Source organism: Leptonotus elevatus, chromosome 17 (genome assembly GCF_054856555.1).
Source record: "Leptonotus elevatus isolate MCC_2025b chromosome 17, RoL_Lele_1.0, whole genome shotgun sequence".
In the NCBI taxonomy this organism is placed as follows: domain Eukaryota; kingdom Metazoa; phylum Chordata; class Actinopteri; order Syngnathiformes; family Syngnathidae; genus Leptonotus; species Leptonotus elevatus.
In genome coordinates, this window is record NC_141255.1 from 74,941 (window position 1) to 95,008 (window position 20,068).

Here is a 20,068-nt window from a genome sequence, read left to right on the forward strand (position 1 = left end):
CGCTGACACGCCCGTTTCCTGCTTTCCATCTTGGGCAGAGACGTCCTGCAACTGGCGCCAAAGTCATAAAAATACACTATATACAATAAACATTATAGTATTTACAATTGAAGATGTACTATCGGATGTACTTTTAATAACTGTAGTAAACAATCAAATGAAATTGTGAGCATGCACACGGCCATCCACTTAATGAGCGCTCCGGCCAGCTGCGGCCTCGCCGCTCTCCGGGGTTCGGGTTCGGGTTAGCAGCTTGGGGAACGGCCGTGGCGGCCGCCGGAGAGTGAGGCTGGTTGACTCCAAATGAGTCTTGAGCTCTCCATTCAGAATGACGGAGTGCTCGCCGCGAGCTTCGCGTCCCGTCCCGGTGTTCGTACTAACCCCTGGGAAAAATGCTCCCCCCGGGCGGGTACGATGTATGATTGACAATGTAAGAACACGTGTGTTTGGAATCAAGGATTTGTAACACATAAAAAGTGGCAGAGAAGCAAAAGAAAAGCAGGAACTGGTTTGCGTCCTGCAGTGGACTGCGAGTGCGTTCATCGAGCGAAATCTACGAAATCTCGCATATGCATAGAAAACGACTAAATGTTATTGTTTTTCGGTTTTGTGCCATATGTTTGAAATGAAATAGCCGTTACCCGTTTCGAAGAATCTCCTCTTGTCTGTGGTAAAAGTTATAAGATCCCGGTATCGAAATCACGATGGCAATATTTCATCCGTGGGCGTCTTTATGAAATTGCAAATAAGGTTGAAAAATGCACACACACAAAAAACCAACTAACCCAAAAGCCGTAAAAGTGTGGAAGCAATAAAGTGAGTGAATCCAAGCCGACGTCACGATGATCCGTCGCAAACGGGCTCTTTGTAGCCAGCTTGGCAGCGACGTCAACACAAAACGCCGCAGCCTCTAATTAGCCTGCGAGCTTCCTTGCCTTCTTTCTCCTCCGCATGTTGTCGTTGATGTTTGCAATACGTTCCTTTATCTTGTGCAGGAAGTCGTCATCAAATTGGGACACGTTTGATGATTTTCACACAATTCATATTGCTCCCTTTCCCTTTATTTACTGGCTTTTCTTTCCACGGTCATTTTGGAGAACTTCGAGTCTGCCTCTCGTTGCCTCGCAGTCCTTTTGTTTCTCTCCTGTACGTGGCCGCCGTCCATCGCGGAATGGAAACGCACGCACGCACGCACGCACATGCAGATGCAAATGATCCCATAGCAGCATCTGCAACACATATTGCATGACTTCCCCTTTTTATGACCGCGGGCTTGATTCCCCCCAGCTGAGGTGCAGACAAAGTCATTTTTCTCTCTCATAAAAAGATAGTCAGCGTGAAGATGCCGTGTTTTCCCAGCCTTTCAATTGCTCCTACGTCGTCAAATGACGGCGGGTCAACTTGGGTGTCATGTTGTCAGTGATTAAAAGTCGTCTTGCAGCTGCGCTGGAATGCGTCTGTGGACAGACAACGGAGAGACGAGAAAACAACAGTGACAATAAAAGGAGCTCCGCAGGGTAAACACTCCAAATATCAACACGTTATTCAGACATTTCAATCACTTTGGGTGTGGACCGAAGCGTTCCAATTGACAACCTCCTGGTCTGCAACCAGCCTGGCGAACCAGAGCAGATTGTGAACGCGCCCAGTTGCGCTTCCCATAGGGAGGACAGCGTGGGGTCACCCGGACCGGAGATTTCCCCCTCCCAAACAAACTCTGATGTCAGGAAACGGTTTGTGAGGGTTTTTTTTTTTTTGGGTGGTTGAAAGTAGAGATGCGTTCAAGTTGCCTCCTGGCAAACATTCCTTTCAGTTCTAAAAACGCTTTGGTTTTAAACCCTGACAGCATTAAGACATGATGAACTCCTCATTTCGACCTTTTCTTCCCGCGGTGTTTTCTGTCAGACGACGGTAGACCTCAACAATCAATCGAGCCGTACCGGGTGTCACCGTGAGACCGGATCATATTTCCCATTTTCCGCATGTCCGAGCATGACGATGACATTCCTTCCTGCTGGTAAGTAGTTCACGGAATCCTGTTGCTGCAGGGGGGGGGGGGCATGTTAAACCAGAATTTAAAGACTATGTTGTGAGGTAGCGCATATAGACTGGACACGAAAATACTCCCAGCTGCAAGCAGTAATTATTTGCATATGGATCTGCCTTTTATCAAAGTTACAAAAGAATCTCGCATTGCCGTGGTTTCTCCAGACACTGTTTTTGAATAGCAGCCTTGAGAAGGGCTCTGTGGGGGGTGGGGGGTGGGCTTTTTTGGGGGGGGGGGGGGGCGCATTTTTGGTTTGCTGGGATTCAAGTTGTTGATTGGATCACTCTTGATACATGGGAATGAGTTGTTAAGAATTGTATGCAATGGATTGGTGATGAATCAATCATCAGTCATTAATCATGAGGTCAAACCGTCGAGGCAAATGCCTTGAACCCGCGAATGGCGCACAACGTGGGCCGCATGACGTCATGTGAATGCTATCGAAAGTTGAACTGTGCGCGAGACAACGGCTTGCCTTGACAGCGCCGCTTTGGCCGCTTTGGCCGCTTTGGCCGCTTTGGCCTTTTGTTCCATTTTCAACACTTGAATGTGTGTCTGTGCAGCGCCCCCTTTAGTTTCCATTCCGCAACGACACAATAAGAACCCAAGCATCTCTCCTCGCCTCCTTCAAGAACACCGCTTCTCCGCGTCCATCACTTGGATCTCTTACTTTTGCAGTTTCTCAAATTTTTCCTCAGTCGGTACAGCTTGAAAACCCGAGCAACTACGGGACGCTGCGGTGTGCCAACGACGCCAAGCGCCGTGTTTATCTGCTGCCGCGCACTCACATCAACATTGTTTGAAAATCTTTTGCTCTTGTGAAAGCATGAAGTGCTTTTTTCATTGACTTCCCTGAGCCAAAGTTAGGCCAGCTTGACAAGTGGATGGATTGTCTGCCGTGCAATGTTTTCGTACCTTGGGTCTTTCCACTCCGCTAAGTCGTCGTCATCGCCCAACCGCTTTTCTCCACATGAAGCCCGCGATGTGTTTGAGAACTGGATCACGAGACGCATTTCTGCGCAGACGTGATTTAAAGACACATCATTACCCAGCACCACGGACTATGGGGGGTTCATAGGTCATCCGAGATAAGACACCCCGAGCTGCATATCGTCATCCTTGCTCCTTTGTAAGTAAAAACACGTCTGTGCTCGTTGGCGCACTCCTTCGCTGTCTCTTTTTCTCCCGCTGCTTCCAACCTTGTGGTCAAGTTGTGCTTGTGCCCGTGTTTTACAGGACTGCCATCATTTCTACAGACTGTACAAGGAAATAGCTCAAGAGACGGCCATAAAAAAGTGAAGCGACGTGGACCGGGGCTTGTGTTGACACGTTTGCAGCAAGCAGTACAAATAATGCAGTACAATTTAATGGTAGCGTTGCAGTTATACGAGAAATCAGGGCCTGGTAAACATTTTCATGAAAGAGTGTGTCGGTGGAATGCCAGGAGTGTGACATCATAGCAACGAGACACACTTTAAAGGAACACAAGACTTCGGAAAAATGAACTTCAACTCTTGTTGTTATGTCGCGTCGTATCGGCCGCATTCAACAAGTAAAGAATAACGCGGCTGCCAAAGACAACAAAGAGACTCACGAGAAACGATTGCGGACATCAAAGGTGGAATTACGCCCTTGAGCAAAGGAGCACTTCTTCAAAAGCAGCACAGCCGCGGAGGAGGACACATTCAGGCGGCCGGCTCAAAGCGAGTCCAAGTTGAGGAGCGTCTGCAAGTTGCAGACGCTCCAATTAGCAGTCGAGTCACCATTGATATTATTCACTCTGGAAATGTAAGCTGTGGACGGTAAACATCCGGCGGACTTTGACTCTGCCAGGCCAGCGACGTGTTGTGTGCTCCGTGCGCTTTCGCCCACATTAGGAGAGGACACCCGCCGCCGGAGCCATAGAGAGAGAGTTTGGCCACCTCGCTTTCAGCAGGGTAACAAGATGGCCACCGATCATGCCATGTGATTGGTCGCACTGTGATTGGTCCACTGCTGGTGACATGACAAACGGACGCCATCTTGTTACCCGAGAGTTGGCCCACCTCTCTCTATATACGACTCTGCCCGCCCCCGCGCGAAATGACATCAAAGCTGACGTGCTGATGATGACCGATCAGAATTGGCGCCGCATTTGGGATAGAAGACGGCAGCAGTCGGATATGTCATCACGATCTTGCCTTGTCCGCGATATCTTCTTGTTTTGATACATAATCGTTTGTTTGTTTTTCAATTCAGGGAATAAGATGCCAGATGTATTTGCACTTTTATTCTTTTTTTTTTTTTTTTTTTTTTTTGCACTTTTATTCTTCATACATAAAGACTAATGGAATTCTGGAAATTGAGAAATTGCTCTAACATTGAATTTGAGGAAGGAGGCCGATGCAAGTGTCACAAGACCAAAGGAAGAAATGATAGCTCCACCCTATTGGTACCATTCAATACTAATCCGATATTTCGGTGCTCCTCACTTATTTTTACAGTGGCAAATAGTGACAGTTGATAGTTTGAAAATGCCCATTATGTTTTTGTTGTGTTTTTTTTATCTTAAAGGGGACGCCAAACCCAAAACGTTCTTTCCAGTAATGTGTTGTATTCGCCCCCACTAGTCTAAAGACGGCATTCTGATTAATATTGAATTTGAATTAAGCAGCAAAATCGACCCCTTTTCATCCATCTCAGGAGACGGCCATCTTGCCTTGTACTGTCACGTTCTGTCAACTGAAATAATTGACATCACAATTGCTCAGGACTCTGGAAGCGACCAATCAAAACACATGAACCGTGATGTGATTTGCAGTCGACAGTAAGTGGCAAAAGAGGGGGGGGGGGTGTTGAATTTTGCTTCCTAATTCAAATTCCATTCACTATTAATCAGAATACTAGATTCGTTTAGAGTAGCGGGTCTGCATAGAACATATAATTGTAAAGAACATTTTGGGTTGACTTCCTCTTTAATTTTCTATTCTCATATCTTCCATCCCACATCATGCGCTCTCTGTCATTATGCTGTGGATGTGAAGGCCTCTCCAAGAACCAGACTGAAAATCTTCCATATACTTTTCAGAAAGATTTCCAGCATTTTTCTTACCACAGACAAGTTTGAAAAAAGAAAAAGAAAAAAGTGACTATCATGCAAGCAAATGGAAAAGTGTGTTCTTTAAGATGCCACCTCCATCACGGAAAATTACAGATCTGTCTCTCTGTGGTCTGAACACTGAGTCAAATAGAAAACCAAAGGAGAAAAAAAACAGCCCCCCCCCCCACACACACACACTTTTCGTTACATTTGGATGAGAATCCGTTTATTTCAGTTTTTAAAAAATGTGTTGCTGGTTTTATGAATCTCAGCATGGGATTAAGGGTGGTCTTTTCCATAATTGTCCCTTGGAAGAGGGTTGAGAACTTTAAGGCATCGATTGTGTTGTTGTTGACTGGACTCATAAGCAGACAATGACTTAATGTCAGCCTCACTTAAGCAATAACCAAATTCTTAAGCCAGATGGGTTATTGTTTTTGCATGCAGGGTCAAAAAGTCGGCAACAATTTAAAAAATATTATTTTTTTTCTAACCATCTCAATCCCAAAAGCAGAAAAAAAGGATGCGGCTGTTGGCGGATGGCGTGGCTGGGATGAAACGAGCGCACTGGAGTACTTCATCACAAACCTCCTGTTGACGTAAACACTGAGCAAAGATGGACTGTATGTAAATGAATGGCTGCCGTCTACGTCTGCTGAACAGATGACATTCATTCTTCCCATCCAGCCCACGAGTTGGACTATTTTTTTTCCCGCCACAATCTGAACGTTTCCATTCCCAAAAAATGTTGCCCTCTTAATTCAGAGCTTTACTCGTTTTTACTGTATTTCATCAACATCAATGAGCTTGCCACCGTAAGTAGGAAGCAACAAGCGACATTTAAGACATTCCTGAAGTACACATTTTTGTTTCTTTACTTTCTGGTGAAGTCAATTCATCACATTTCTATTCTGCTCTCTCGGGTAACATGCCCTTTACTTTATGCACGGCACTTTGTACGCAGCGATGGTTGTTTTTCAAGTGCTCTATAAACTCGACAAAGTGCAATTTCTGCAGAAATTGCGCGGGATGCTGAAAATGCTCAACTGTGCCACCGAGCAGTAGCAGAAAGCTGGCATTGACCCTCACTTGCATGAAACTTCAATGTCGGTCCCATTGAGAATGAATGAGGAAGAGATGATATTCAACATGAAATTGTGAAACATTCCCACAACAAAGTGGAGTTGAGCTGAATTTTTCTTCTTCTTCTTCTTCTTCTTCTTCTTGTTTTTAAGAACTCGCTGTCGCCTTACATTGCAGAAAACAAAAGTTTTATACAGCGTGACTCTTCACTGTAGCTTCAGTGAAAACAAGAATGTGACGGTTCTCTCCTTTGACAGTTGTTTGGTGTTTGGATACTCGCTAAAAGGTCACATGTCTGGAATCAATTAACTTGCCGCACAGTCTGACACCAGGCCACTTATTTGAACCTTCAGCCGGAAGGTAAATGCATGTTTTCAAATGTATGAAATGCATTGCTTTGTGTCAAGCATTTACTTAGCTGCTTCTTTAGCAAAGGGTTTTCAGGAAAGGAGGTTTACAAGTTGCGGATCCGTCGAACAAAGCGAGACAGTGAGTCAGCGGGTTCCAGTAAGCTGTCGCTGAAGGGGGCTATTACGCTCGGTCGGGGTCATTAACTGATGCTGAGTGTGGAGTATTTCAGCTGGTATAGACGAAGCCTGTTTTGTTTCCAGGTGTTGCCACTGTTCAAACAAAACCAAAAAACACTCCCCGAAACAGTCTGACGTGATGTCATTTCGTTGTTTTCACAGTTTTAAATCGGACCAAATGTATGAAACAATGACAGATGTTGGCCGACACCTTTGACCAATGTCCATGTTTTTTTCCCTGTAATTGTTCTCATTACTGAACAACAAAATAGGTCAAGGACGCATTGAGCCTCGGTCGTCATGGCGACACTAAAAACATCGTCAATTCAATTTTATTTATAGAGCGTCAATTCGCAACAGAAGTTATTTCAGGGCATTTTGCACATGAAGCAGGCCAAGAAGCGACCACACTCCCTAAACCTTGTACATCCAAATTTGGTCAATTTCAGATGGTTTCACAAATCGGTCTTCACCGGGACATTCGGTGATCCCTAGCGCCATCTCGTGGTGAATTAATAAGAGAAATGTCGATCATATCACCCCGATACTAGACAACTTGAATTGGACTTCCGGTCCACTCGAGATGCGATTTCAAGGTTGTGTCGTTGTTCAACTGCGGCCAAGTGAAGCCCTTTGAGACTCTTGTGCGATTAAAGGCTATAGAAATAAACTTGACTTGTTTCAGTTGAAAATATGTACAACGATGGCCATAAGTTGCCGTTTCAAAACAAAGTCATGAGCTGGCTGTCCCAATGGCCAAATGAGGGCACTGCAAACGAGGCCACTAAATAGTGCGGGGGCGATGTTTTGAATGAGGGCTTCGGGGACAAGAGTGGACATTCGGACACAGACAGTTTAGGTGGAAAAGCGCTTAACAAGTCAAAGGCGTTTTACCCAGTTTTTTTGTTTTTGTTTTTTGAGGCGAGGCATTGGAGGGGATTTTTTTTTGAGAGCTCAGTATTATTCATTTGGCAGCCTTCCCGAGTCAACATATCATCATCGCTCTTTTTTTTTTCGTGCGTGCGTACTTGTGAGTGTGTGCTCTTTAATTCACCTGAAACCTGTTCAGAATCCTAAACCCGTCACCTTAACCGGATACTTTGGAGTCCCGCCAGAGTGGTGAAGTTGTCAAGAGAGACCCGAGGAAGGATCAAAGGAAATAAAGATAAAAGAAAGTGAAATCCGGCACCTACTAGACACAACCTAGCACCCGCAGAAGTTAGTGTTGCCCATTTCAATAGGTAACGAGGATTTGAGGTGCGTTTCAAGAAAAGGGTGTGGTCACGAAACAATTTAAACCCTTATCTCAAGGCATCACCGTCGCAGTATTAACTGTTTTCCTGACTTACGAAACTTCTGCTGTAACTCGGTCAAAGGCCGCATCCGCTAACCGCTGTATTCTCCGAATTACGACTGAAATCCGATCCCGCTCTTATGCGTAACATTTCAAAGAGATTTTAATGGTACGTCCCGTTGGAACATGGCAACATGTCGTACGAGCGCCGCATCAACATTTCTCAAGCCTCAATAGGCATTGAAGTGCGTATTCTTCATTGAAGCCCCTCGTCCGCCTTTGCTCTTCCTTGCGGATGAAATGTGTCAAGGACTGAAGCCTCCGTAAAAGCCGGCGTCCGACGTTTGAAGGCACTTTAAACATCTGTTCATGAAGCGTCTCCAGACGCTGCCTCAAGGACAAGATTTTCGACGTGAGAACGTGTAATGGTATGCGGAGTACGGAAAAACACAAAGCCGTGCGTGTGCTTGAAAGTGTAGCTCATCACGCGCATGCGCATAAACAAGGTGAATCCTCGTTGTAATTGTGACGCCGGCCCGCACGCGAGTCCTGAAATCAAACGTTACGAGCCGATCGAGCCCCTGGTGACGAGGCGCCCCCTTAAAAGGTCGACGCCCTCCCAGCCGGTCACGGGCACGTACGCCGCACGGCCAGCGTTGATGCCGCTGTCATTTTGATGGAGCGCTTCACCTTTTGGGAAGGCGGAGCGCGTTGAGGAAACCGGCTGACGCTGCACATTCTGCCTCCAGCGCAAACACAGCCGAGCTTTTCTGTGTCGTTTGTGCAGCTGTTCGGAAGAAGCCATGCAAAATCCCTATAGGAGGAATCAAATCCGCCAACATGGCCGCGGAACACACTCTGTAATCTCCCTCATCCGTCATGCTGAACAGCTCCTCTTGCATCATTTTCATCTGTTGCACATTATGGAACTTCGCTGGTAAAGTGTGTCGGAAAGTTCTGCCGTCTTTTAAGCATTTGCGTTACATGTTTTGTAGCATGCGAAGGATGGAAAATAGGCAGTTTGAGGAAACTCTCATGACGGGGAAGCTTGGATCATCCTCGCATGTGTGATGCAACCATCAAATGAGTTCATGTAACCAAACATGAATTACAAATAAAAGTAAACAAATACAAATCACGATCAAGTCGATGAGCTCGACTTAACGTATTGTTGGGCAGGATTCGAGATTGATTTGAAATCTCTGCAAAAAGTCAATCAATTGAATGAGTGCGGGTAAAATGAACACAATGACTACACAATTGTGTATAATATGGAAATAAAGTAAATAAATGATTATTATTTCACCTTTCCATCCATTTTTTGGGGTATTGTATTCCACTTATCCTTGAGCTGGGGCCTTGGGGAGGTCCGCGGTGTAGTCCATATTTAATATATGAGAAATAGACAAATACAGACAGGGGGGGGGGGGGGGGGTGGAGTACTTTTTTGACTCATAAACCACACAAAAGAGTCACCTTAAACCCGCCGGTGAGTTTGGCCAACGCATGCTATGCTAAATTCTTAATGTATTCTGGCCTCTGCTGGACATTTTAGGCAACAACTTTATGTATTCCGTTTATTAACTGAGGAGATAATGAAGCAAGCAAACGTTTGGGAAACGTTGACATTTAATTTGAAATCGATACTCTCGTTGTTACGGAAGTTCAGCGCCGTTGCTATGACAACCGCTCCCACGCACGCCGCTGAATGTGGAGTGAAAATTGTGATTTCATTCGGTTTTGCCAACATTTCCAGTAGTTTGCCGAACGTATTTAGCAGTTATTTTGTTTTATGTGTTTACGCACATCTTATTGAAGGTTGTTAACAAGGTAGGTCAACTTTTCTCACGTTGTTGAGGATACTTGCAACGACGCTGCTAGTTTAGCTTGAGTTGCTAAATCAGAATGGACAACTTGGACATGCCTTTTGTGCGAATAACAAGCAGTGTGAGGTTTTGTAGCCTTCTTTGTCAGTTGTAAACGATATTTGAAAGGATTTGAGTTAAAAAGCAAACATACACAACAGTATAGTACGACTGTCGTGGAAAACTCTTCTTTTACATTCCGTTTGTTTTGTTTACATATGATTGATCATGTGGTTGACGGTTGCTTAATAATGCAGGAGGCAAACCTTCCCGTGTTCACATTAGGGTATAATTAGGGATGGATGGATTGATGTGTTGACTCATAAACGTATCAATATCTACTGTATGTTTTTGTAAGTTCCCAGAAATGGAGAGTGACGTTGAGAAGGAAACTCCTCAGGTGGCCATTGCGACTGATGCATCTTCAATTTCAGGGGCGACACCTTCTGCTTGGTCGACTTGTGAGCGCCTGGACGAGGTATGGAATTTCAAGGGCAGCACTGGTTGCTGGTCTGCCTCAGTTGGGAGATTTGCCGTTCCAATCAGCGCTCTGGAGTTTGCATGTCTTCCTACACGTGCCGGAGACTCTAAATTTGTGTTTATTCATCAGCCTTTTGAGGACGCGCGATGTAGAAAACAAATGGCTCCATTTATTCATCTTGTATGTCCCCAAAAAGTCACATGTTGTCATGCCTTGGAAGATGGTTTCCATGCGTCAAATCACACCTTTGTTCAAAAATGTGCTCCAGTTGCATCAATGACTACAAAAAAAGCGACACCACACAATTGGAGCCATTGAAATGGAACTTTATTGTTATTTTGTAATATCAAAAGTAGGGCTGCACAATATTTTCAAAGCATATATATCACGATGTTGGCGCATGCAATATGCGCATGGCAAAGACATGTCATACGTTTGCTATGGAATTGTATGCTTTTATCTGAATTTAAGCAGTCAGACACACACTTAAAGGTGCAACATTATCTTGGGTAATTACAAGTATTTAACTTAGAATTCGTTGAGCTTGCTTATTTTGCCGCATGAAAAAAAAATGCAATTGTTAATCATAAAAATGTCATTTCTTGCGATACACGTTGCTATATTCAACAGCTTTATCGCACATCGCATGCTTTTCCAATAGTGTGCAGCCCTAATCAAAAGTGCATATTCTTTGGGATGACAACGGCCATGAATGACGTTCACGTACGCACACTCATCAATACACTACGAATGGCCACAACAATGTCTTCTTCATTGCTGAAATATGACATCCTCGTTCTTATCAGACCTTGTTTTTGTATGACTCCTGGACATATAAAGTCTATTAAATTTTACAAAAGAAAAATAAATACTGTACACGTCCTTAATACGGATTCTTTTCCTGCATTCTGCTCTTTCACAGTGTCAGAAGGAATAAAGTGATGTAATACAGTGATCTGGCGTTAGGTGGCAGTATTATACAAGTGGTGAGACTTTTTTGTTTTGTTTTGTTAAACAATCCTTTTTTGCTGCAGTCTCCATCCAATAGCTATGGTTTGAAAAACAATATGCTTATGTTTCTTTCTGCTATTTGATGTCAGTGCAAGGAATCATTAATAAAATGCAAACATGCTTCATATCGTATGCGATGACGGCGCATGGGCAGAGTGAGTTGAATTCAAAATCAACAATCGGGGAGGCTATTACTTATGTAACGCTGCCTGTCACCACTTCGACTTTCCAAAACAGGACTCTGCAGCACTTGTATAACTCACTTGAATGGCTGTTGTTAATTGTGAAAGCGTTTAGAGTCAGGAAAATGATAGCTCATTAGTTGAACTACTTCTGTGCACTGAGCTGAGTCTAATCTGTTTTCATGGAAAGATGCAGCAGGACAGAAAGTGGATTTTTGACGGGAAAATTGTCCGTTTAATACGACGGCCCCCGCAGGAGGCTGGCTTTTACGCAGCTCGTGCGATATTTCTATGAGTCGGTCGTGGTTCAGTCCTTTATTGTCATCTTAATTCAACATTTAGAAGGCTATTGTACACTACAGTGGAGAATTGAAAGCACACTTAGTTTTGTTTTCGTTTGGTTTAGGGATGCACCGATAACACTTTGCTTTTTGCTTTTTACACCATCGCTTACTTACATTTCTTTAATCTGCCTTTTTTTCTTTTTTTAAGTGAGGGGCTGGTTCTTTTTTTGTATTCGCTTTCAAATCCAAGCAACATTCAAAGGAGCCGCTGATTTATTAAAGCGTTTGCAATTTGACCGCGGATCTGCGTGTCGACGTGCAAAACATCATCTTTGAGTTTATATAGATATGATACTGGCAGCGTCGACCAGTTGCCTCCAGGGCTCGGCGACGAGGGTGCGGCTGGTCGGAACCGAGGGTGCGGCTGGTCGGAGCCGAGGGTGCGGCTGGTCGGAGCCGAGCGGTCGACGGCACTCGAGAATGGACATTTTCACTTGTACAGCACTTTTCAACCTTTAGCGCTTTTAGCACTGATTCCTCATTTTGCCTACTGATGGCGCAGCATCAGGAGCAAATGGAGGTGCAATATCTTGCTCAAGGACACTTTGACATGGTCACAATTAGGGCCCGACCGATTAATAAGGCGGCAATTATAATCGGCCGATGATTGCCCTTCAAACATCGGCCAATTGGGCCGAATGGCAAATTATTTTCCCCTTAAAACTTAAGCGGGGGGGAAAAAACGACGTTTCCGACGCTGTGAAAATACCCTGAATGCACCATTTTGCTTGCGTAGCATTAGCAACTAGCAAGTGTGTAGCGTATGTTATTCTGGTTATTCTGTTGTCTTAAAGCGTCCTTTAAGCTGTTTAATGACATCCCAGTTGGAGTTAACTGTAAAATTAAACACCCGAAGATAAGAATGACATCCACTGAATATTTAAATACAAAACATGCTTCGTTTTTAAAACATCGCCAGCCTAGCGCTAATACTAAAAGCGAAGGGAGGATCCCATTCAAATGCTAACAGGAAGTTAGCATCGACTTTGGGAGTGTTTTTCCTTCAAATAACAAATATAACACAGGAATGCTGTGGGAACACAAACCCACAGGTAAGATAACACGACGCAAAGGCACAAATTCTTCCCAATGTGTGCAAAATGAGTTATTTTAAAAGGAACCCCAACTGTAATGACACGTTTGCTCTATATTAATTATTTGGTTGATTCATAAAAATTTGCTAATATTTTAGTTGATTCTATTCTTATTTTACTTTCCTATTCTTTTCTTTTGTCCTTTTATCCCTTCAAGTTATATTTACATGATCATTTGATGCATTCAATCTATTCTTTTAAATCAGTAATCGATCATTTTTTTCCTGCCAGAAATTGGTATCGGTGTCGACCTAAAAAAAAATGCATATCAGTCGGGCCTTAGTCACAATTGCAGGAGATCGAACTCACAAGTGCTGGGTTGGAAGACCACCACTCTACCATTGAGCCAAACCGTGCTTGCCGGACCGCCGGCCACTGCAACTTCGAGGTGGGCGACGTGTTGTCGGGACATTTTTTTCCCCCGAGTCCACATAAGATATCGATATCGGTGCATCCCTAATTTGCACTGCTTCACAGAGCCCATCAGCCTTGCGATCGCGTTTGTTGACATGTTATAAGTATGCGCATGTGAGCCTACAGTCGGTTTGCGGTACTACGTCTGTCTGCCCGTTTTCCCATATTGATTGATCCTTCCTCTTACGGGGCGTAATTCTTGGGCCGTATCATCATCTTGACCGTCTTGAAGGCCTGCCTGTAGTTGGTCGGGTAGTATTCTGTTGACATGTTGTGCCACGTCCCCCAGAAGATCCCGTTCCTGACCCCCTTGTACCTTTTGTGGTAGTACTTGCCGTTGAGGTTGGCCGACATGCAGGCGTCAAACCACCAGCCGGAGCTGTAGTAGGCGCCGCAGTTTCCCGAGGGGTACATGTCGTTGTCGCGGTCCGGGGTGGAAAAGAACTTTTGGTCGTGGTTGAAGTGCTTGTTGAAAGCGATGGCGTTGCCGGCCGTCCCGCTGTAACGACGCATCGGTCTCCGTCATCATGCGCTCGCTGTTATTGCCTTGATGATGTCACGGGAACAGATACGCTACCTGTATCCGCTGATGGACAGCCGGTATCGCAGGTAGTCGTTGGCCACGTAGAACTGCTCGTACTTGGCGTACTCCCGCACACCCTCAAAGTCCTCCAGCTCGATCCGCAGCGTCATGTCTTTGGCCTTCGTCAGCAGATGGATGTGGTCATTGCCCAGCCAGAACTCGCCTCTGTGGCGGGGAGGAAAACGGGAGCGATAGAGAAAGATGAAAGAGAGAGAGAGAGAGAGAGATCGTTGTTCGCAAGAGGACACTGTCAGTCATACTGAATATACTTTACGGCCACGGGGGCCGGCTTGCAAGGGGGGAGGGACGAGGCTGACACGAAAGCAAGGACGAGTCTTTTACCTGAGGTTGCCGAAGCCCTTCTTGTATTCAGCCCAGGTTCGATTGAAGCTGACAGAGCCGTCAAGTCGCTGCTGTATAAGCGTCCAGCCGCCCCCGAACGACTCCATGTCGCAATAGGCCTCAAAGGTCCCATTGCGGGGGTCGGGGGTTATGCGATACGCCCCGTTCTTCCGAGTCTCCAGCACGTTGTAGTCTGAACAGTCCCGAGGGGCTAAGATGACTGCGGGGGGACACAAAGTGCATTCAAGCCATGTTATTAGCCAGGGAACGTGACTGGATGATATTCAGTCTTCTTTCTACTTTGCTCTCACTCTTGTTTTTTTTTTTCGGCCCTGCCAAGAGTTCCGTAATAGAAATGGCCCCTCGAGGCGAAGGCAGGCTGAAGAAAGTCATTCCATTTTTAATCATAATGAAAGTTTTCAGTGCTGAGTGAAATCCTGGGGCACTGGATTCAAACGCAAAACGCTTTGCCAACTTTTCCCTACAATTTTAGAAAAGGTGTCCCCTTGTGAAGCACATATAGCGGCGGGGGGGGGACGTCTGCAATTCTGCATACTAACATCCAGCATCTCAACATGACCGTCCCCGTCTGGAATTCACGCCGAGGAGCACAACTCCAACATGGAAGAATGGGACGAACAAGGGGACAAAGTAGGACTACTGTTAAGACTGCAGTTAAGAAGATAAAAGCCACGAACCTGCACCACAGGACAATATGAGCTTCTTTTTTTCATCATACATATATTGTCTTATTTCAACCTGACCGCTTGCTTCTTGAACACTCCTTGGGCAGAACGGACTTGTCAAAAATGCGGGAAAGACTGGATTCAAGTGACTCTTCCCACGGGCCGACATCTTGCTGACCCTGGAGCAGGCTGCATGTGGACTCTTTCTGGCTTGTAGATTCTGTAGATTGGGGAGGCGGAGCCCAGAGGTTAAGAAGCAGGGGGCATCCGGTGGAGTTTTGCAAAGAGGAGAAAAATATGCGCCCCCCCCTCATGGTACATCCTGGTACCGTGACTCCAAGCAGACCCTTTTCTTGCCTCAGTGAGGAAGAATGTTGCGCAATGTGCCAGTTAAGTTATGCGGGCCGTGAGGATGTTTGTGGCTCTCATACTGGATTTCTTTTTACTTTGAATCATGCCATGCCATGACACAGGTTCTGACCCTGGCCCGAAGAACCGCAATCATCACGCCTGACTGAATGACCCCGTCGCCCGCCTTCAGTTTGACCCGATTGCTGGTGCAGCGTTTGGATTCCTTCGTGGGTTTCCGGCTCACTTGACGACTCACGTGACTGGCTTGAATTATCGGCGAGGCGAAATAAGTGACTGGCAACAAAATGCAACGTGACAGCCGGTCTTGGTGTAAGATCAGCCTCTGTCAGGAATACAGATGTGTTTCCTTGCAGACAATCTTGCAGTCCTGCCTTTCGGATGGAACGCTGTTTTTCTTTTACTGACGTAAACAGCAAGTGCCTTGCTGGAAGAGGTTGTGTGTTCCCTTCACGAGGAAAACTGTACTGTGGAAAGAAGTGACTTCTCACTGCTTGAGTGACTTAATGTTGCCGAGCATGAACATTAATTCCGGCCAGTTCACCTCAAGGCTCTAATTCATCCCCGCAGGAGTGAAAGGGAAGATTTGTGCCAGCGGCCGCGATGTGGACGAGCAAAATAAGTTGGAATGAATACATGGTGAGCTGCTGCGTATGCTGAAATGGCAACTTTGCTCTTTGCCTCGTCCTGCATGACGGATGCTCTCAGATGACTTTTCAAAGAGCTGCGCAAAATGCTTGCTTGCTTGCTAAGTCCTTGCGCACGTGATCCATTTGAAAAGTGTTGGTGCAATTCTCCTCTGAGCTTTACTGCTTCTTCACATTTTTAAATAGCACATTCAAACGTTTCTCACTGCAGTGTGGCAGCTGGCAACGGATTCCGACGTAACGGGAGCCCTGCAGATTCCTCCTCGAAGCACTTTGACTTGTGAAAAATGCAAAAACAACGACATTTCCCTCCGAATGTTTATCTCTGCGAGCAGTTGTTCATTTAACATCTGGCAGGAATTGTGTGAGGAAGGGAAAAGAAGTGCGCATAAGAGGATGGATTGGTGCGGCGCGGAAAACCCCTGAAGGGCCGAAAGATTCCGTCATCAAATTGTCACCAATCTCTCAGGCAACAGTTGCTTGTTTTCGGTTTCATTTGGATTCACTTCAGACAGTCCAGGCAGGACTTGTGTCAGAACCATTAGCCGCTTTTTGAGCTGAAAATGGCCGACTGATGTGCAAAAGACCAGCGTTACTGACCCCCATCAAACACCCGTGTTTAATGTTAGGAAAAGCGCCGACATTGCTCCTTGTGTTGCTGGCACGAGGTAATGAGAATGAGTTGTTTCACGCAGGACTGAGCACACAAGAGCATGCCCTCCAGAATGGGCAAGGCAGGCAGGAAAGAGGGATTTGACGGCGAACGAGGAAAGAGGAAAGCAAATCCAAGAGCATCTGAGAGACAAGAAATTGGATGAATGATGAAGGACACATTGGGGATAAACATTTGGGAACGGCATTGAAGTGGAGTTTTGAAGGAGGAAAAGGCAAGTTGAATGCTGGGATTCTTCACGCCATCCGCCCGACTAATCGTCTTAGAAATAAGCTGACACATTTTCTTGCCACAAAAAAACCCACATTAATATAGCATCGCATTCTCTTTCACTCATGTCAAAAAAGAAGAAGCCACTTTTAAACTGCAATAGTGCTTTCTGTTATTCATAGCATGTTTGTTTTTCTTAACTTTTTTTCCGTCCTTTTTTGGCATGTTTCGGTTCTGTGGGGTTGGGTTTTTGTTGGATTTTGGCTGTTCATGTTCTTATGTTGTCTTGGGTTCCTTGTCTCTCCCCTCGTCTCGTGATGTGTAACCACGTGCGCCTGTGTGTCAACCAATCGGTGCCCTCGGCCGCTTGTGTCCTGCCCAGGTGTGTCTTGTCGACTCAATCAGTGGGGGTGTATTTAATCTGCGTTTGTTCCGTCCGTGTCAATGCCTTGTTGATTCTGGGCGGATGTCGTGTCTCGAAGCCTTCGTCACAGCCAAGCCAAGCCAAGCCAAGCCAAGCCAAGCCAAGCCACTCCACAGCGAGTCAAGTCAAGTCAGGTCCTGTCACGTCACGCTCGTTCCAGTCCAGTCACTGTAAATCCCGGCGTCCGGTCCAGTCACGGCGACCTGTCCAGGTGAGCTACGCTATGTCTCGCCGCACCATGTCAGGCCCAGTCCAGTTACGTCCTGTCAACGCCCGTCGGGTCACGCTTGTGTGCTCTCCCGTGTTTCATTGAAGTTCTTGATTCCTATCTCACTGCCTTCCTTCCCTGCTTTCGGTCCCTCAACCACTCACGCCCGCCATGACATTTGTAAGTATCTGCCCCTGTTGCTCGCTCTTCCCATTTTTGGAGTGGATAAGGAAAGTGGTGGAATGCCAGGGCACTTAAAACTTGCGTAAGAGGTCAAGCTGTACATGTTTCTTCCCTCAAGCGCAATAATGACCACAGCCTGAAACTATTCGCTGATGTACACAGAAGCTCCGTCTCCAAACAAGCTGAAAATGCATTCTGAAAAGGAAATGATGTGGAAAGACACTTTTGCGTTTCAAAGGTGAGCACCAAGACTTTGTGGTTGATTATTATTAGCTACTTAGGCATGACTACTGAAGAAAGTCATTTACCAGGAAATGCAGCCCAGGAGAACCCTACAAACTATTGAACCCATTTTGAAGATGGACGCTTTGAGGATTGGCGCTATCACACTGCAATTGATCAAATGTTGTTGAAGACTTACACTGTGGCGTGTTCTGTGCTGCGCATTGCGTGGTGCAGGTGGAGCTCAGCTTGTTGACCACGCCAGAGATGTTCTCCACTCGTCTGTCCACCATGGACTGCACGTTGTCCATGTTGAGCAGGTTGAGGCCTTCCATGCGACCCTGCAGGGTGGCGATTTGGTTCCTGGCGTTGCGCAGGCTCACTGACATCCTGTTCAGCTTCACCTGCAAGTAAATGCATTTTCACGTTCAAAACCAGGTGACCTATCGAAGTAACTCAGCCTGCGCTTGGTTGACCAGCCAATTGGAATTTTGAGAACAGAGTGACTGCGCGATTGTTGGATGGCTGCCAAAGTCGACAAGCTTACCAGGCGAAGCAAACATTTACTGTCATTCGGATGGCGGCTAGTCTGGATTCCCAACACTGTTTATAGAACGAGAATTGTTCCCTCACGCTGTGGTGGCAGGTGAGAACTACTATGCAACCTACATTACTGTCGGTCCATTTGACTGGGTATATTTCGTAGCGGTGTGCCCAAAAATCGATTCTTATTTAGTATGATTCAGAATCGATTTTAAATGTCCCAAAATCTTTTGTTTAGATTATTCGATACTGTCTTGCCCTTGTTTTTGTGCGCCTTTTACTGGGAGCGCTGTTCATATTGTACCCGATTTAGCCACTTAGGGGCAGTGTGGTTCCGTGCGTTCTGATACACTGTTAAATGTTTGCCACATTAGAGAGTAGAAGGAAAAAGTCACAATCAAGTTTAATTTTCAATAGCCGTTCTTTTGAGTGATAAAAGTGCCGCGAGTAGCGTGCTAATTAGCATTAGCAAGTCAGACTGGAGTAGATCACAACGATTCTATGCACATCTATAAATTGAAGCAGAAATCATTGTCAATCAAATCATTTTGAATCGCAAATTGATTCTGAATCAAATGGCAGACCCCAAAATTCGAATCAAATCGTGAGACAGTCAAAGATTCCCACCCCTGATATTTAGGTCGAATTTATTAAAACATTTTAATGAGAGCATTTGCTGGACTGAATGCTATCCCTAACAATAATTGAACCATGATGTCACCAGAAACATTCAGAATTTTCCCTTACCTGCATCTCCTGCATACTGCTCGGACCAGTTGTGATTTTCCCCAAAAGATGTCCGTGTCCCAATCCAGTGCCTTCGACGGTGGCTCCGGTCGCCATCCCATTGTCTCTCTCTTCTTGGCTCGAGCCGCTTTGCACGTCCTGTCTACTCGGGTCCAGTCCCGCCACACCTCCTGTCTGTCCCTGGTCCGCCTGCCGGTGTGCGTAGACTCCGCTTCCTCGAGTGCCGCCGCACTCCTGGCAGCTGCTCTTCAGCTTGTTCACCACCTCCTTGAGGCTCTGGAGCTCCTTCATTGTCTTCTCCAGTAGCCTGAACTGCTTGGGAAGCTGGATGGTGAGAGGAGGCAGGGTCACCTGGTAGGGGCACTCGTCACCCTCCTCCGGTCCGGTCCCGGAGCCCCCACATTGCCCCGAAGTTCTCAGCTTGATGGCACAGGAGCCTGAAGTGCCGGAGTCTGCTCCCGAAGTGTAGGGTCCTCTTGCGTCCCACTTGTGTGAACTACCAGGGAAGTCCACCGCATGGCAGGTGCTTGGCGCCAAGGCGGCTGTGAGCAGGAGAGCGGCACAAACCACCAGAGTCCTCATTTTTCTTGCGTTACAAAGAAACCCCCAAAAAGTGCTGTGAAAAGGAGAAAAAGGGAGGATCGGCGGAATCGGGTCTGCGTGTGTATGAGTGTGAATGAGCACAACCTGCAGGGATGAGCGAGTGCAGGGGAACTAGTGCTGCCTGCGATGCTGTGTCATTAATATGGGGACGGGCGAGCGAGGGAGGGAGGGAGGGAGGAGAGAGAGGAAGGAGGGTGCCGACTTGGA

General features: G+C 46.1%; 2 protein-coding genes across 5 annotated transcripts in view; one reads left to right on the top strand and one right to left on the bottom strand.

Annotated features, from left to right (window-relative positions):
- The first annotated feature begins 1,917 nt into the window (after nucleotides 1–1,917).
- Nucleotides 1,918–20,068, top strand: part of ccdc146 (coiled-coil domain containing 146) — a 45,744-nt gene continuing 27,593 nt past the window's right edge. Inside the window, exons 1-2 of one of the 4 annotated variants that reach the window (XM_086059088.1) lie at nucleotides 9,667–9,860; nucleotides 10,254–10,373. In XM_086059088.1, the coding sequence (XP_085915214.1) occupies nucleotides 10,263–10,373 (111 nt within the window). In that variant the 5' untranslated portion in view covers nucleotides 9,667–9,860; nucleotides 10,254–10,262. Of the gene's footprint in view, nucleotides 2,018–9,666; nucleotides 9,861–10,253; nucleotides 10,374–15,460; nucleotides 16,041–20,068 lie in introns of those variants that run through there. The other 3 variants (XM_086059084.1, XM_086059087.1, XM_086059085.1) reach the window with 3 other exon arrangements.
- fgl2a (fibrinogen-like 2a) lies at nucleotides 10,687–19,987 on the bottom strand. Its single transcript, XM_086059089.1, has 5 exons — nucleotides 19,259–19,987; nucleotides 18,168–18,372; nucleotides 14,347–14,566; nucleotides 13,999–14,169; nucleotides 10,687–13,920 (listed from the first exon to the last, which is right to left on the bottom strand). The coding sequence occupies exons 1-5, from the start codon at nucleotides 19,838–19,840 to the stop codon at nucleotides 13,605–13,607; spliced, it is 1,494 nt and encodes a 497-aa protein (XP_085915215.1). The 5' UTR covers nucleotides 19,841–19,987; the 3' UTR covers nucleotides 10,687–13,604.

Bases quoted from the DNA above. Each gene is read 5' to 3' on its own strand.
- fgl2a (XM_086059089.1), bottom strand. From the start codon at position 19,840: ATGAGGACTCTGGTGGTTTGTGCCGCTCTCCTGCTCACAGCCGCCTTG. The intron at 14,567-18,167 runs GTAAGTCTTCAA...GTCCCCCCGCAG, and splicing joins AGCACAGAACACGCCACAGT to TCATCTTAGCCCCTCGGGAC. The intron at 13,921-13,998 runs GTAGCGTATCTG...GCGTCGTTACAG, and splicing joins CTGTCCATCAGCGGATACAG to CGGGACGGCCGGCAACGCCA.